The sequence below is a fragment of the Bacillus rossius genome, chromosome 1 (assembly GCF_032445375.1).
Source record: "Bacillus rossius redtenbacheri isolate Brsri chromosome 1, Brsri_v3, whole genome shotgun sequence".
Lineage (NCBI taxonomy): Eukaryota > Metazoa > Arthropoda > Insecta > Phasmatodea > Bacillidae > Bacillus > Bacillus rossius.
The window spans coordinates 170818508-170837923 of NC_086330.1; the positions used below are offsets into that span (position 1 = coordinate 170818508).

The 19416-nt window shown below is 35.8% G+C and overlaps 1 protein-coding gene across 1 annotated transcript in view; it reads left to right on the forward strand.

Moving 5' to 3' along the window:
• LOC134527103 (discoidin domain-containing receptor tyrosine kinase B) overlaps positions 1 to 19416 on the forward strand; it is a 1309463-nt gene that overhangs the window by 1218986 nt on the left and 71061 nt on the right. The window contains exons 13-15 of the mRNA XM_063359455.1: positions 303 to 412; positions 17979 to 18176; positions 18372 to 18464. Coding sequence (XP_063215525.1) covers positions 303 to 412; positions 17979 to 18176; positions 18372 to 18464 — 401 coding nt within the window. The remainder of the gene's footprint in view (positions 1 to 302; positions 413 to 17978; positions 18177 to 18371; positions 18465 to 19416) is intronic.

Here is a 19416-nt window from a genome sequence, read left to right on the forward strand (position 1 = left end):
GTGACAAAGTAGACCCATTGGTCAAGGACATTTTTGCAGTTGTAACATTAATTCATTTATTTTTAGCATTTTTTCTAGGTTCTTTCGTAGTTTCACGCAGTTTATTTGATAACAAAACCACCTTGTTCAGTACATATTCTAAGAAGACTGCCTGATCCTTGCATATCAACATCTGCAACAATCAGGGTTCATTAAAATATTTTAAAATAAATAATTTTTCTTTTTAAAAGTGAGAATAAAATTTAATTTTTAACTTCTCAAGGATATTATGTGACTAATAAATTGTACTTTTACCTTTTCAGGTTCATCTATGTAAAGTTGGTCTGCCTAACTCTGTTGATGTTATCAGCAGTAGTGACAGCAAACTTGTAATAGTGAAATCATTAAGGATAGGCTCATCAGAGTCTACAAGGTAATAAACACATTATGCATAAATTGCTGTGGACACATTATTTTTCAGTTACTAAAACAATTAATTTAAAACCTAATTGACATTGTATTTATATAATATAATAGTGTTGTATACCTAGTAGTAGCTTCTGATGCTCTTTCTTTAGGCTGTCTGCGAATGTTTACAATGTAGTGGTTTTATTTCTTATGATAGTTTTAACGTTCGAAACGAACATATCTCAAAGTTTATTTAAGCTCGTTTATCGGATTCTCGCAGGAGTAAAAGTTTAAAATTGCACTGTATTGTTGGCTGGTCCAGCTAATGATGAAACAGTAATAAAAATCTTATATTTTCCATTGGGGATTCTAGATATTAATTACATCCACAACAATTAATAATATAGTGTTTCTGGGGCTTTGACATGAATTATGTAGTTAATAGTATATTTAATTCTAATTCCTCGTTTTCTAAGTATAATACATATTTTTTATGTGTAAAATCTTAGCTCTCAGTTCACAGCATTTGGTAGGAGTAATTTTGTGAATGTAATGGAAGTCGATTGGAATCAAAATGTGTAAATACGGTGCTGTGGAAGTCTCAGAAATCTCGAAAAGATAACGGACCCAGGTGATTTATATCAGGCAGAGGTATTAAAAATAAAACGTTATAATATTACAACTGTCAGTTAATACTTAGTGTTATTATTTATAACCATAAAAAGTTATGACAACTTAAAAATAATTAGATTCCTGGCATTACAATTTTGACAACTATTAGTCAACATTGAAAAGTAGAGATAGTGCATGTCATCATACTATAGACACACAAAAAATTGTTAGCCTTCATATATTTGATGCCAGGTTGAAAAAATAAGTTCATGATGAAATTTGTACTGTTAAATGTTAACAGTTAAGGTTTGTTTGTAGGAAGTTTTTACAGACTGACTGTAGTCATTTCAGTGAAAATCAATCTACAAACATATACTTAGTGTTATATGTGTTTTAAAATGTTTCAGGTTATAATTTTAGTAATGCCATATAAGTATAACATCTAACATGTGTACCTAAAGACACACTCCCTTTTTATTTTGTTTACAAAACTAGTAATGTACTAAATGTTTGAATATGTAACTTTTTATAACTCAGGGACATGCCAATTATTATGATTTGTCAGGGAGGAGGGAGAGCAGGAGAACAAATTGTTATATCTTAAATAATGTTTCTGGTGGGATTAAGCTTGCTTATACTTGGAGTGGAGACAACCCTTCTCTCTCCATCCCCCCCCCCCCCCCTTTTTTTTAAACTTTGGTTGGTCCAGCCAGCCAGCCAGTTATTTGTATAATTTTTGATGTGAAATAATCTTAGCGCTAGGTATATGGCATTTGGTAGGAGTAATTTCGTGAATTAAATGGAAGTCAAGGTACGGAAAAGTGTAACAATCACAGTGCTGCCATTTGTGTTGGATAGCGCAAGCCAAAATTGACAAATGCAAAGTGAAATGTTATATTATTAACTGTGTAATGAATTTTCACAAGATGGACAGTAATTATTAAAATTCCTTGTCGAAAATCAGGCCCAAAGGTTTCGTATTTTTATAAATCTTTTTTCAATTTTTAGGAGCTGTTTTATTTCATATTTTTTAATTCTGCTCTGCAATTCAAATGATTTGATAGTGAACGTAGATGTTCCGGCAGCAAATTCTAGCAGCGGCCATCAGGAACTACGTATGATTTCAGTCCAGAAATGTATTTGAAAACGGGTCATTCCATCAGTTCATCCAGGACATGTAACCCATGTTTTTTGATTTTAATAAAAAATGGTTCAATTGTTAGGTGACAAAAGGCCACTTAAAATCCAAAATTTTAGATTCTTATCTCAAATACTTCCTGAGAAATCGAAGGTTCCTGTGTGGCCATTTTTGGCCTAAAACAGGTTGTAATGACAGCATACATTGGTCAGTATCTGTGTTTCCTTGCTTTGTATTTCACTGTAATACCAATATTTCAGAATAAGAACACTTTTCCTTATGTAAAATTCTCTATAAAATTCAAATTTTCCCACCAAATTGCTATATATAGAATGGTTTGTAAGTTATAACAGAATTATTAACATGAGTGATGTTTCATGTATCATCCGCAACCTTTATTACAAAATAGACTGTATCTCAAAAGGCAGACCTCACAAAAAAATGAGCTTGTTACTATGTGAAAGAGGAGCAAATTTTCTATAAGATACATTAAAAAAAATAGTGGCTTTCTGCGGGAGTGTTGAAAAACAAAATGAAAATGACTTGGTGATGTAAATGGGGCCCCTAACAAAAGGCAGGCAGAAGATAGAAGCAAAGAGGATCGAATATAAGGGTTGTGTATGTCCCATATTTTCCGCATATTACACAAGGATTTTGTGCAAATTCCAAAGCCTCTAATTACCTTCCCTGTGTAATCTCCCTGTGTTATCTGCAGTGCCATGTCATGTGACTGTACATATGTCATTTCTGCATGGAGTCTGCCTGCTAGCTATAAGAGAGGGGTTCTTTGATACTTGCTCTTTTCCCCTTGGCATTGTTTTTTTTTTCTGCTTCCTCAGATGCAGTTGAGAGATAGGCCTAATATCTGGGCTGTCACAGCAAATGCAGTATAGTGGCACATGAACAGAGGGGCAGAGGGGAGGAAAGCAATAAGATAAGGGGGGGGGGGGGGTCAGATATAAGGCGTGTGTCTGCCACCATGCAGACTACACTGTGTAGGCCAGTCTTGCTGCGCTGCCTGTGTATAATGTTAGTGGAAAGTCTTAGTTCATTATAAGTTGGATGAGAACTATATGGCTACCAGTACTACTAAACTAGAATTCTGTTCTGTTGGGAATGATATGCATGAAGAATGCCATAAAGAGTGTTATATTAAAACAAAGGGAATCAAAAGATTGGAATCACTTTCCAAAGATATTCAAACTCTTCTTGTGCTAAGAACAGGTATTTCTAAACATAATCTTCACACCATATGTTTTCATCACGAATTGTTTTATATTAAGATGTATGAAATGTTTCAGACGTCATGTTGTGATCCTATGAAAGTGCATAGTGTTCCAGTTAAGCGTTCTTTGCGCAGAATCTCGTTACAGTGCTTCAGAAAAGCAGCAGACAAGGGACTTAATTTAATTCCTGGTAAAAAATTATGCTCCTCATATAGAAATAGGTTGTATAATATTCAAAAAGTAGGTGCACAGGTATCTTCAGAATCATCTGAAAGTGACGTTGCAGAGGGTTTAGAAATTCAAGCATCAAAAGAAGAAACCCATAGCTTACTTGACAAAAGTTTGGAATATTTGCAACAGTTACCAATAAAACTACATGCTGTACCACAACATGCAAAAGAAAAATATGGGAAACGTAAATTACAAGAGGTATCATCAGCTGTAGCAGACAAAATATCTAAAGTATTAGATGTACAGCTTCCAGCCACATCAACTAGTGAAAGTACATAATTACAGAGGCATGTAGTGGAACAAAAGGCTGCCGATTTGGACCATTTGGTAACTTAAATAAAGCAAAAGCTGCCCACAATATATAGACAAAGAAAATTACAAATTCTTACAAATTCTTACCCTTATCCCTCAACCATGGTCCAGACAGGAGGCAGCACAAGAATTTGGTGTTTCTGAGTACATGGTAAGACAAGCAAGACAACTTACACTGGAAAAATGAATCTGCGCATTAGTTCATCCCACAGGTGGGAAGAAGTTACCTGAAGAAACTGTGCTGGTCATTCAAGATTTCTATCAAGATGATGAGTTTTCCAGGGAAATGCCAGGAATGAAAGATAAAGTTAGTATATCCAAAAATGTTTACAAACAGAAAAGACTTTTGCTATGTAACTTGTATGAGCTGTATTGTTCTTTTAAGGCAAAATATCCATCTCTCAAGGTAGGGTTTTCAAAGTTTTGTACATTGCGTCCTAATTGGTGCGTTTTAGCTGGAAGTTCTGGAACCCATTCCGTCTGTGTGTGCACTATCCACCAAAATGTTGAATTACTTCTTCACTGTCTTGGTGTAGGTGAAAAGTATAGTTCACTTATTTTGTATCTTGTATGTGACATTTTAAATCCTGCCTGTATGCTAGGACAATGTGAGCAATGTCCTTCTCCAGATACTCTAAAGCAGCATCTATATCATACTTTAGACTGTGATCCAGATGATGTGATTGAATATCAACAGTGGGTCATTACAGACCGAACACAATTACAAACCCTTACCTCAAGTGTAGAAGACTTTATGGAAATTTTAGTACAAAAAATGGAACTCCTCATACCCCATTCCTATACCACAAAGAAACAATTGGACTACCTCAAACAGCTGAAAGAGAAAATAAGTGAAAGAGAAGTTATAGCTTTATTAGATTTCAGTGAAAATTTTTCCTTCGTTATCCAAAATGAAGCACAAGGATACCATTGGACCAATAGTCAATGTACAGTTCATCCAGTAGTCATTTACTACAAAAATTCAGACAATGCTAATTTGAAAACAAGCAGTCATTGTTTTTTGTCAAATGATTTGGATCATAATGTTTCCATGGTGTATAAAACACAGTCAGAAATAGCATGGGCGTATATAAGGGGGGTGTTCAGGGGGTCCAGACCCCCCCCCCCCCCCCTTAGCATACGACATAATTCAAATTAGCAGAATATTGATGACGGATAATATAATCTGTGCCACAAAATATGAGCACGCGTCACAACAATGAACTACCTATGTATGCTACGTGGACACTGCGCCTTGCACATCCCCCTTCCTGACTTCTGAGCACCTTTCATACTGTGCATGCGCCGCACCCGCCTCCCGCGCGGCGCGCTTACTGCGCATGCGCACAACAGTCGAGTCTCGCGACCTTGATAGAACCACGCGCCATCGCCAGCCAACATGTTTTTTCAAGCCATATTTTGTTGTTTTTTAAATATCTACTCTTGAATAAAAATTTATTATGAAACGGTCATCAAACCAAGTATCACTTTTGGATGTTTTTTTAAAAAAAGAAGAGAATGAAATCCCACCTTGAAGAAGTAGACTACTGTTCGACTGGAAAATCTGTCATCCGAGAAGATTTTCTAGAATTTATCAATGTAGAAGATGTTTCAGCTCAAGCGTTAGCGAAGACTATTATAACTCATCTCTTAAGCTATAATTTAGACATGGCTAAATTAATTGGGCAAGGGTTTGATGGTGCTGCAGTGATGAGTGGTCGCTTACGAGACGTGAGAACAATTATCGCAGAACAATACCCAAAAGCGCAAATCGTACACTGTGGGGCTCACGTTCTGAATTTGGTTCTAGCGCATTCAAGTGAGGTACGTATGATAAGAAACTGTATCGGAACCATAAAAAGTATATTAAACCTTTTTTTTCGTCAATCTCCACTTAGAGACAGTCTTATGAAGAAAATTGCGGATCAAAATAACTCATCTCATTCAATGCTTATCTCTCTTTGTGAGACGTGATGGACAGAAAAACATGTGGCTGTTGAGAGATTCGCAGAAATGCTTCCAGTAGTACGCACAGCACTTGAAACACTTCAGGATTCTGCTAATAGAAATGTCAGAACTGAAACATACCAACTGCAAACAGCTATGGAAAACAGCCAATTCATCATGTCATTAGTTGTACTGAGAAAAGTATTTTCATATACAGTAAATCTAAATAAGGCAATGCAAAAGATCAATGCCGATTTGACCAATATTTGCAGTTATGTAAAAACAATAAAAAATACTTTACAAAATATTCGGAATGAAAACGAGTTCGCGATTCTTTTCGATCAAGCAAAGAATATCAGTTTAAACGACATAAATGTTCCAAGAACGACTGGAAGGCAAACTCAGCACAGTAATGTTCCAGGAGAAACTGCTGAGATATATTATTGTCGAAATGTATTTACCCTTTCATTGACCTTTCATTGACCATGTGATTACAAAACTTGATGCACGCTTTAAACCACATGAAAAAACAATAGAAGGGATTCAAATGATTCTGCCTGAGATCAATAAGGATCCAGGATAAGCGAACGGCTGAAAAAAATAGCACTATTATTTTTTGGAGAAACTGAGGCAAATAATTTTTCAAGTTTGTATGAAATATGGCAGAATCATTGGGAACATATGGCGAAAAAACCTTCCACCACACTAGAAAGTCTAGATCAGTGCGAGAATCAATTTTTTTCCTACTATAAAAAAGCTGCTCACTATTTTGGCCACACTCCCAGTGTCCACAGCAAACCCAGAAATATGTTTTTCAACCCTAAAGAGGTTAAAAAATTACTTGAGAAACAGCATGGGAGATGAACGTCTAACTGGGCTTGCGTTGATGAGCGTTCATCGTGACATAGTTTCTGAACTGGATTCAGATGAAATCATAAATATGTTGGCCATAAGATGTAAAATGCTAAATTTAATACTTTGAAGTTTTCAATTTCTTTTAACTTTTTACCTCTAATTTATTATTTTATTTTGAAGGCTTTTTTTATGCCAACTGTTTTAATTGATTGTAGTATTTTTTATGTCAAAATGTTTTATGTTGATTGTGCAATACGGAAATAAATAAAAGCAGAAGCATCACAAACAAAGATTAAATAAAAATACCTATGTAGTTTAAAAAAAAACTATTGATATACAATATTATGTTTATGTTATATATCTTCTACTTTGTTACTTTTATTATAGTAAAATAAATTCTTTACGGACATTACATACAAATTTTATTTTAATGTACTTAAAGTAACTATTGTTTGTATTTAGCTTAATTGTAGGTAGCTGAACAAGTGTGTACCCATTTCATGTTTAAGTAATTGTTAAATGACTATGATTTGAGCGTTTAAATTTGTAGCTTTTACCCGTGGACACCCCCCATGTGAAAGCTATTGCTACGGCCGTGAGAAATAGTCACATATGTTAAAAGACACCTGCCTCATGTAAAACACATACATTATTTCAGTGATGGTTGTGCTGCTCAGTACAAGAACTGCAAGAATATCCTCAATTTGTGCCACCACACACAAGATTTTCAGCTCACAGCTTCTTGGTCATTCTTTGCCACAAGCCATGGCAAATCATCTTGCGATGGAATTGGGGGAACTGTTAAGCGACTGACATCAAAAGCTAGTCTTCAACGACCATTCCAAGACCAAATTACATCAGTGTCTAAGATGTTTATCTACTGCAATGAACACATAACAAGTATTATCTTTCATTACATTGACAAGAATGATGTGGATGATGTTCGTTCGACTCTACAACAACGGTATAGGTATACTATGGCAAAGACAATCCCAGGCACAAGAGGGTTTCACAATGCTTCACCAATATCCCAGTATGAAATAGGAATGAAGAAAACCAGTCAGGAACACATAACAAGTATTATTTTTCATTACATTGACAAGAATGATGTGGATGATGTTCGTTCCACTCTACAACAACGGTATAGGTATACTATGGCAAAGACAATCCCAGGCACAAGAGGGTTTCACAATGCTTCACCAATATCCCAGTATGAAATAGGAATGAAGAAAACCAGTCAGGATAATGCATATACAGTAAGTCCTCTATTTACGTCGTACCGATTTACGTCGTTTCGGATTAACGTCGCTAATGTTTGAGTACTCATGTTTCAATTTAAGTTGTCGCCGATTCACAATAACGTAGTTTACAATGACCGTAAATCTTTATTTTAACCAAAACACTGTATATAATTCGTTTATAATTCTTTGTTTCCTTCGGTAGTTAATTTATGCTATGTAGCGTAAGCTACACGTTCACCGCCTTATCTTATCATACATCATGAGGGACGCTTCCTGCTCTTACGTACAGTATGTACTATATATCTGTTTTTATATTTCAATCAATAAAGGTAATAAAGCAGCTGGTTAAATAACCATTCTATAAAGCTGAGAAGTACTAGTTGGACTTGTTTCCCACGCTGTCGGTTGTCATTTGCTGATAAAATTGCACGTTGTCACGTCTGTATGCCAGCGCTTCCGGCCGACCTTGGGCCGTGGCCGGCCGGTGGCATGAAACATGGCTCATTTTGCGTCGTTTCCATTTATGTCGCGGTTTTCAGGAACGTAACCCCGACGTAAACCGAGGACTTACTGTACCTTAGTTTTCAATTTCGCTACAGCAGCTAGCAAAGACCCTGGTGGTACGATATCAAAACTGTATACTGGTTGCTATGTGTCTTGTGTGTATGACAAAAAATGGTTCGTTGGTGTTGTAAACAACATTGATAGGTCAGAAGAAGATGCTCAAGTAACCTTCATGCACCCTGCCGGTCCAACTGCTTCCTTTTACTGGCCTTGACCTCGAAACGATGTGTGCTGGGTTCCTTTTGTACACATACTCAGCATCTTGCAGGCACCATCAACAAGCAGCTCTGGCAGAACTTACAGTTTTTTGAAAGAAGACTTGTGCAAGTGTGATATAGAATGGCAGCTTTATCAGAAAAGCAATGCAGTTTGCTAATTGCAAAAATTGGAGGATTGTATCTGTAGATTCTAATTCATTGGCAATAGATTTGTGTAAGAAGGGAATTTTTTTATGTGTACATATAGCATTAGTAAGCGATTATCGAGTACTTTACATGTTGTCAGCAGAAAGCCACTATTTTTTTTAATGTAACTTATAGAAAATTTCCTTCTCTTTCACATAGTACCAAGCTCATTTTTTTGTGAGGTCTGCCTTTTGAGATACAGTCTATTTTGTAATAAAGGATGCAGATGATACATGAAACATCAGTCATGTTAATAATTCTGTTATAACTTACAAACCATTCTAGATATAGCAATTTGGTGACAAAATTTGAATTCTCTAGAGTATTTTACATAAGGAAAAGTGTTCTTATTCTGAAATATTGGTATACAGTGAAATACAAAGCAAGGAAACACAGATACTGACCAATTTATGCTGTCATTACAACCTGTTTTAGGCCAAAAATGGTCACAACGAAACCTTCGATTTCTCAGGAAGTATTTAAGATAAAAATCTAAAATTTTGGTTTTTAAGTGGCCTTATGTCACCAAACAAATGAACCAATTTTTATCAAAATTTAAAAAACAATGGTTACATTTTCAATTTTTGTTGGATGAACTGACATGGAATGACCCAAACACAATTTTAATACATGTATCACACTCAGCATAATTTCAAATATTACTCTGTTAATTTTGTGTCTGATGACAAAGTTTTATATTATAAGTGTATTTGCAACATGAGTACACATAAATTTGCTCATTATGGAGATTAGATGTTCCACATCACTGGCAAATACTGAAAGACATGCTCACTTTAATTTTTAAGTTTCAAAGGATTGATTGACAAAAAAGTTATCTGTAGCTTCATTAAATTACAATGTTTTTAAAAATAGAACCATATGTTGTTCTTTATTTTAAACTTGGGGTAAAAAGCAGTGACTGATGTTATGTTATTTGAATTTTATGTATAGTAACTTGAAGTTACTTTTGGAAAATGTTTCGTGTCTTATATATATATATTTTTTCAAATTGATAAGATATAACTCCATTCTGAACAATAGAATATAAAACATCTACGAATTTGTGTTCTCTGCTTTAAGAAGGGCAAAGATTGAATTTACAGGTGGAAATTTTATTTGTCACATTTAGATTTCATCATTAAAAGGGTTCTCTGTTTACCATTATTATTATCACATTATGCTCATGTAGCTAGGACTGTAAGTTTGATTCCAACACCCCAACGTGACACTAATTTATGAACAGTGAGTTGGTCCAAGTGATTCAGTGCCTTCTTTAATCTTGGAGGCCTTACAGTTTCATAATGTATCTATAAAATTCAGGGACAAAGGGGTATTTTAAAAGTCAATGAACCATCATTTTTTTTAATCAGAATTTTTGTTCCCATCAATGCTTTTCGAACTTAGAGACACATAACCCTACAACCAAATCAACATTTATTATTGACGCCAATATAATAACAGATACAAATATAAATACAGCTACAGTCTGTACAACAGGTACAATAATTAAGTGAATTACTTTCTTTATTTAATCATGAGAATTTATAACTTACATAACGCTGAGCCACCTTCAGCACCAAGCAACAGCTGCTACAAATCAAAGAAACATTTTCCTTACACAGTCCGCTCATCGTCCGTAATTTGCGCAAAGAGTAACTAACTCCTACATAACGTACCAAAAACTAACTAAATTTTGGCATAATGAAGGTAGAGACAAGGATTGCCAGAGCTTAAATACTAGTCACGGGGGCGTGCCGCACCTGCGCCGAAACGCAGGAAGGGGACTAGAGCAAGCGAAGGGAAGGGATGAATGCACTAAAAGGGAAGGAGGGGTAATGGAGAATGAGAGAGAGGGGGGGGGGGGAAGGGGACACCCGCGCCGATGACGACGAAACTCGTTTCATTCTTAATAATTGATAACGCCAATAAACGGACAGAATGTCAAATGTATTATTTTGCAATCTTGTGTATAGATTGCTACAATAGAGAAATCTTATATTAACTAATTCCATACTATCTGTGACCCTTTGTGTACATGTAGAAATTTGTTTGTTTGGATGTGTTTTGATAGTATCAATATTAGTTTCTACTCTAGACAACTCCAGTTTTACCTGTGTTATTATTTCGGTTCTTACCTGTGAAATTTCTTGTCTGATTATATGCTGGCTTTGATTGAGTTTTTGATCAAGTTATTTTTGCCCTTGTTCAAATTTCTCTGTAAGCTCTTCTGACATATTATGCTGCTCCTGTGACATTCTGTATTGCTGCTGTGACATGCTATGTTGCTCCTGTGACATGCTTTCCATTTTTGCAGTTAAGTTATTTTGCCCCTGTGACATTTGTTGTATCGCCATTAACAATTGCATCATTGGCTCTGACCCCTCCCTAATCACAACTTGACCTTTAGTTGCAGGATGTTCCATGTTTCCAGACATTGCCTGGGGACGTGAAAAATCCTGACCTACACTTTGAGTCTGATTTTCATTCAAATTTTCATGTAAATACAAAATTTACAATGTGCCTAATAGTTCCGTCTGCATATTAGGCATGTATTCCAGATTTTCTGTGCTTTTGGAAAAACCGAGAAAATCTTCGGTTTGTGTACTATCTGTGCTCATTTTTATATTAAAAATTTACCAAAACCGAAAAAAAAAAATTTCACAAATAACCTTTAACTTTTGAGGTTAACATGAAAATAACTAAAACATTACAATATATTTTAAAATTTAGACTAATTATGTCCTTGTTTGAGTTGCTGTTTTCGGCGGTGCGTCTCTCATCCTGCAATGTGATGTTCATGTACCAGGAAATGGGACACAAATGGATCTAACTGAATTTTGGTCTCCAACACTGCTCCCTGATGTGTAGAAATCTCCTCGACACTCGTAGCTCACCGAAACTGTTTACAGTCACTCAGCAACATTTCATCACTCCAGATCTCAGACTATTTTCACACTTATTCAAAACATTTTCTTTCGCAAAATTTTTTTTTCTCTGGGTGTGTCGAAATACAAACCGCAACACGTTGGGCAAGCCGTTTGTAACACACACGAGTTAAATTAGAAAATTCTGCCAAAAAGTTCACTCAACGATTCAGAAGATTTCAATTCTCTGGGCGTGTAGAAATAAGTGCCAGCCAGATGTTAGGCTGCCAATTGTAACTAGTCACGTTTGTGCCGGGCTAATATGATAACTGTTACTTGCACAAACAAACCACTTGAAAACAAATACAGTATCCAGATGACTGTTGCAAGTAGTGGGGCATAAAACTCTGTTAAATATTATAATATTTAACAACAGTCATTGATGTAACTTCAATAAAAATGTTTTAACTTAAGATTGGCAATTTATTTTTAACCAGACAATACAATTGCTGAGCTGCCGAGACGGCACGAACTCTTGGCCCCAAGGTCGTCTTAAACTATGCTGGGGCCATTTGGAAAGTAAAGATAGCGAATTATACTAACATTTTTCTATTATGATCTTCTATTTATTATGGGTAATCAAACAATATAATATGTCATTAATGATATTACTTAGTATGCTGCTGGTTTTTTGGTTACAATTAAGATAATAGTTTCTTTCGGGATTTCTGTGAGCAAAATCTTCTATAATATACTCAAAGTCAATTGTTTGAAGGATGTCACTTTCTATTCACATAATTGACAGATTACTTAGTGTTTCTTGTAACATTGTTGTTCGCAATTCATTTTTTATTCTTTTAAGCTGCAAAAATAAACGTTCTCCACTACAATTGGTAACCATTAGGCAAAGGAATATTCTTGTAGCAACTTCAACGTTTGGAAATGTTTCTTGTAATTTATCAGACTTTATTAGGTTATGCAAGGTTAAGGTATTTAAATCCGCTGATTGCTTTGTTATGTTTTTTAAATATTGGCTTAAATGAAAACATTCTGTTTGAGCTCATATGCATTAATGTCTTCATGATAAAATTCTGCAAATTCTTTGCATTTTTTGGTTAACTCACCAAATTTGATTGTTGTTAACTGACAAAGAAAACTAAATCGATTATCAATTTCTTGGTATGCTGCCAAACGTTTTTTTAAATGTGTATTTAATGTGTCAATTATGAGAATGAAAGTATCTACACAAAACTTTTCCTTGCCTCTCAACTGTGCAGTCTCTAATAATCCTTCAAAAAAAAACTGCTGCAAATTCTTTTTCTTTCAAATTTATCTTTGTAGTTAGGATCTGGATTTTTTCTTTAGCAGCCGTTTCGTACTGATCAAAATTATTTTGTGCGTTATTGACATAACTAATCAGAGACACAAAAAGTTTTGTTACAACATCCATGGACATAGTGCTATTCTATAAACTTAGACTTGTTTTATTCATAATTCCCAAAAGATCATTCCATATTTCTGTTAAAAGAGCAGTCTCAAATTTTTTCATTTTTTTTTTTGTTAGGCTTTGGGCTTCGTTTCTAGTGTCTCCTGGTTGATTGATGTCACTTGCAATTGAAGACTATACTTCAGAAATATTTAAATAACCATTTTGCAAAGCATTAATAGCATTGGCACGTGCAGACCATCTAGTTTCCGAAAGAGACTTCAGGACTCTATTTGCACCTAAATGCTCTTTCAATTTGGTCGAAGCTGCAAAAAAATTCAACAATTTTTGTATGAAATGAAAGAATGCTAATGCTTCAGTAACACACTCAACAGCCTGAACACCCACTGAATTTATGAATGTGCCGCACATGGAATGTAAATGGCAAATTCGCAAATCTCTTTTATTCTTGACTGAACACCAGAGTACTTTCCAGACATATTTGATGCATTGTTGTAGCTCTGCCTGCGACAATCTTTGATAGGAATATCAAGGCTTTCATAAAGGTTTAAAATGGTTTCTGGTATATATTGCGCATTATATTCATCCATAGGCAAAAATTGCAAAAATCTCTCAATATGCTGTCCATCTTTTACGTATCTAACGATGAAAGCGAGTTGGTCAACGTGGGACAGATCTGGTGTAGAATCTACGCTAATAGAGTAGTATTATGCTGATTTAAGTTCTTTGACAATTGTTTTTAAAACTCGCTGGCCCATTAAATTAATAAATTCATTACAAATATTTGCAGATAAATATGTTCTTCCTTTTCCACGATTTCTGCAGTTTTGTATGTGATCAACAAGAAAGGGATCAAATTCACTAATCAGTTCTATCTAAGCATCCCAAATAATTCCCATTATTTTGCAATCCCAATATCTCATTATCACCATGAAAAGCAAGATCTCTTGAAGCTAAAAATTTCACTACTGCAACAATCCTCCTAACCACATTCTTCCAATAGTCCATTTCTGTATTATATTGGGACAGCAACTCACTATCAATTCGTTCAGTTTTCACTCTTGCAACATAATTCATCATAAATTGCCTGTGCTGTATACTGTTCTCATGCTCCATCAAGAAGGTACTTATATGCTTTCAATCATTATATCCATTTGGAGAACTCAAATTAAGTCCAGTAGTGGTATTACTCGTAAATAGACGGCAGCAATAACAGTACACAGATTTCTTTGCTGGTGAATAAAGGAGCCATATTCTTTCTATAGACTCACCATTCATCAATTTACAGGTAAAAATATTTTTAGTCAAGAATCTAGTTTTTGTTTTAACACTTGAATCTGGAAAACTTGTAGAAGTTTCGGAGAAGTCACAATTTTTATTTTGGAAAAACTCTGGCCCTTTTTGAATCCAAATATCAAGGACTTCTTCCGTTAATATGTCGTCACAGTACGTACCAGGGTCAGGAGATACAGATACATTCTCCAACCTTGCAGTTATTAACTCACAGTAGCTTGAAGTCGAGGGTTTAGCATCTGATGTGTGTTTTTCATTTTCTTTACACGTAACCTCATTTTCCTGTTGATATTCAGAGGTATTTTTATCTTGAGGTGATGAGGATGAAGAGTCCCACAGCTTATTTGTTTCTTCAACCGTAAAAAAATAAGTAAGCTTAGGAAGTTTTTCTGTTATTTCTTTTTGAGCTATAACTTTTTTCTTTTTTGTGAACCACTTAAATATGTTCTTTTCGACATGAATAAATAATGTTTAAATGAACAAATAAAAACTTCTAATACATAATAAGTTAAATGAAACTAAAACTAAAGCCACTTCTGTCCAACTGAAAGTTTAATACATCATCCGGGGATTCCCCCAACCATAGACAATCTCAACTTCCATTTTAGGCCTCGTTTAGATTGTGCAGCTTGAATTTGGAATTGGAGTGGTTTACTTGTTTGATCGCAAGATGGTGTACTTAGTAAATTAGGATGCGTTCTGAAATATTATTAATTAGTGCAACCCGACAAACAAAAATTTTGATGGTGGCGCTTTTAGGTACTGTGCTCGACAAAATGTTTTTGAGAATAAATGTGAGAGAAATTGTCGGTCCTTCGGGGCCCCCTGAGGATGGGGGGCCCTGGGCACGGGCCCCGTGTGCCCTTATGGTAAAGACGGTATTGCTTGGCCCAGCCCTCGAACGATGACTGACGAAACACAGCATATTGCCAAACCATACAATAAACTTCAGTTAGCTATGGACTTCCCCGAAATACTGCCTTACTATTGGCTACATTTATTCTTACTACTACGATTAAGTGATTCCCCGCCTCACAGGTCTTTCACCAGTTCTGTCACATGTATCTTTCTCTCTCTCTCACACACCTTCCATCTCTTATTAATTTAAGGAGATTCCAGAGTCAGATATTCCCACAGTCTGGGCTAACATCTGTCTCTCTCTTACGCAGAATGCGATAAACTATTGTCTTCCGATGCCAGTGTCACCACACGTCTGTCTTTCTTTCAGCAAAATACTTGTTTTAAAACCACTAAATACATATACATAAAATTACTATTAAAAAATAATACTTCAATGCAATAAAATATTGAAATTCACACACAAATAATACCCCAGCCAGCAAAATGAATGCCAATAAAATCGTAGTAAAGAGGTTTTTTCAAATAAAACACTTGAAATTAAAATTAATTACAAGAATACTACAAATAATAAAATTAAAATATGAAAAACTAGGTCATTATGACTCTGAAGGATATATAATCAACTGAAGTATTGCATTACTTAAAAAAAATTATTGTAAATCTGGGGAGGGCGGGGTCTTGCAATGTTACATGTTTCTATGAAGAAGAGCAAAGTTTTGGTTCTCTCCAGTCTAGCCGCATTCTGGATTTGAGTCCAAGCAAAACATGAATATAGCCAGGCTCCAAGTCTCGAGTAAGAAGCGAACAACAGACACTAGATCAAGACATTAGGAACAGAGTGTTTGTTTAAAAATTATTAATGACACAGAAATATGTATTTGGATAGCTGATTCAGAATCTAATTAAATACGTATACTGTCATATCCACCATTTTGGCCTTGATCGGAAATACAACACATTGGGAACAAACTTATTGACCGAGTGCACCATTCAGCCGTACATAATCTATGGAAAGTGTAGTGTCCCCGGTCACTCACAGATGGCAGATGTATATATTCACAAACAGTATGATAAATTGGTTTGTAACATCATCTGCGGTTATCTTGGGTAATGACTGTAATCACCATTTTTATATTTGTGTGAAGTATATGTGTGTAAACAGGTACGATGCTCAAATCCTTTTAGTATATGTGTCTTGAAAATACAGGTCATAGCCCGGTGTACAACCTGGTTCTATATGTACTTCAGACGAGTCAAACACTTCAGAGATCAAATCGCCGTTAAAAACGTCCAAAAATGACTCCTAAATAATAACTAAAATAACCATAGAAACTCCGTGCTCCTCTCCCATTTTATAGCACGGTTATCATTATCATTATCTTATCGTTATCTTAAGGAATTAAATTTATCACGCGTAACACAGAATACCAGACTGCCCTTGGCGCCACCTACAGCCTAATTTAGGACGTAAATATTCGCGAATCTATACAAACTTTCGGCAAACTCTATGACATGCCATTAGGCCAGCCCTACTTCTTCCAAATTTTAGTAGCCAACACCGGGGCAGAGGATGTTTTACCCTGCATCCTCTTCCTTTCCCTCGTAGGCAGGACAGGATGGGGAACCAAAGGGATATGGAAGGGAGACTGAAACTGTGGCACTCAGTCCTCCTCTCCGCACACACAGTTGGGAATCAGCCCGTACAGTACTAAAGACGAGGGGGGAGTGGAGGGGCTATCCTTCCCATTTCCTCCATCTAACTAATGATGACCACCTGGGAGGACAAGAGCCCCTTGACGGGCTTGTACCTCCCCCGTGCTGAGGGGCTGCACCCCAATGATGATCAACCGGCGGCACTTCAGAGATCCTTTCCCACAGGAATAACTTGGGGAAATAAAACAAAGAAGCGAAACATTAATATTAGTTACTTAGAATAACCCTTCTCTCCCTTCCTGCTAGCAATTCTGCATTTCCCTCCTGCTAGCAACTATTGATATTGTGGACTATCCCCTCCCCCTCCCAACCATTAATAATCATGCAGCCAATCTAGTCAAGGTGACCAGTTCATCGTCCATGACAGAGACCTGGGACAAGTTGATACATGTAATGGGGTCCCCTTGTTTCCATGAAATATTAAATAATTGCCACTGATAAAATTCTATTTCATGTTTGTGTATTTGCAAAATGTACAAACTAATTTCATTGTGTTAAAGCAGCAACAAGTCAATATGCACCAAGTGATACAAGTATTGTTTATAGACTCATTGAGGTGGTGCATGTAATACAAATCAATTAATACTGCCAGAGTCTTTGGAAATTTGGATGAAAATTTTGATTTGTTATTTATCCCTGGCTGCATCTAACATTTTAGTCAGATGCCTCATTGCTTTAAGCCTCTTTGTGACATTAAACCATATCAAACAAAAAATGAAAATCCACATTTAGTTTCTCACTGGAGCAGGGTCTAAATGGATGGAATGGGGCTAACACTCATAGGAGCCAGCTAAGCCACCTGAGAAACAGACCTGTCGAACAATATCAAACAAACATTGTTAAAAGACTGAAGTTTTTAATTGGATTATTTTGCTCTGTGCAGGTGTGAGTTTCGAACGGAAGTTCAGTGCCTAGCAAGACTGCGTGATCCGAACGTTGTTAGGGTACTAGGAGTTTGTCTACAAGATGAACCTCTCTACATGGTCATAGAATATTTGGAGTTTGGTGATCTCAATCAGTTCCTCCAAGAACACATAGCGGAAACTGCGTCGCCACTGCCACGAAACGTTGAAACGCTGAGGTAAGTGCTGTGTGGAAATCATTTGTTGTGATAATTACGCCAGACACTATTTTCCCTACAAGTTTCAGAAAATATATAGTATGGGTTTTTTTATATTGGGAGTAAGGTTCACAGTTTAACCACTTTGAATTAAAACAATGAAATTTTTTCTGTCTAAATGTTATTATTTTAATAAATTATTGCCTTTTTTTACAGTTATGGCTGCCTTATATACATGGCAACTCAAATATCCTCCGGAATGAAATATTTGGAATCACTGAATTTTGTGCACCAGGACCTTGCAACAAGGTATGTTTTTTTTAATTTTTCTGTCTGAATGAATGGTAAAGAGACAATGTTAAGAGTATAATCTTGCACATAACTCTAATCAAACCGGTGGATGATGTACATGCTCATTTCAATACTTTAATAAATGTGAGGCTAACTGAAGGCAATTACAACTTCATATATTTTCCTGATTTTATATTTGAAAAGTTTTATTTAGTGTTATGCTTTTTGGTTTATGTTTAAAAAATTAATTTATTTAGGGAACAGAGTATTTTACTAGTAATATCACATTTATTAATTGTAGCACTTTAATATATATATAAATCAATTTTGATAGAAAACTTTATTAATTGTAATTATCATACAGGTGCACCATCCTTTATCCGAAATTCCAAAACCCGAACAGCTCTAAAATCCGAAATTTTTTTCGAAACTTCAACGTCCGCGATATTGTTCGCAGTTGTGTGGCAAACTCAAGTCGCGATCGCATGACTAGTGCGAGCGAATGACTTGTCAGCAAGGCAGCATGCAATTTGGCAACGCCGAGGCGCTGTGTTTACCGTTTGTCCGGCAAATTAGCGCCAGTTACAGCTTGCTGCTTGGCTACGATAGGAGTTGTTTTATCGCGTTTAGTAGTTAACCGTGTTGTTACGCGAACGTGTTGCCATATTTGAAGACGGCAATGGCAAAAAGTCATTCCGATATGAAGATGGGTGATAGCGAAAAAAAATGAAAACACTTAACATTATCAATAACTCAGAAGGTGGAATTATTGCGGAAACTTGATCGCGGCGTGCCTGTACGACAACTAACAGAAGAACACGGTGTTGGAACTACAACTGTGTACGATTTGAAGAAACAAAAAGACAAATTGTTTACGTTTTTTAGTGAAAGGACGACAGAAAAGCAATGGAGTGTAGGAAAACAATGCATAGGGCACAACATGAAGATGTTGACCGTGTGTTGATGGAAT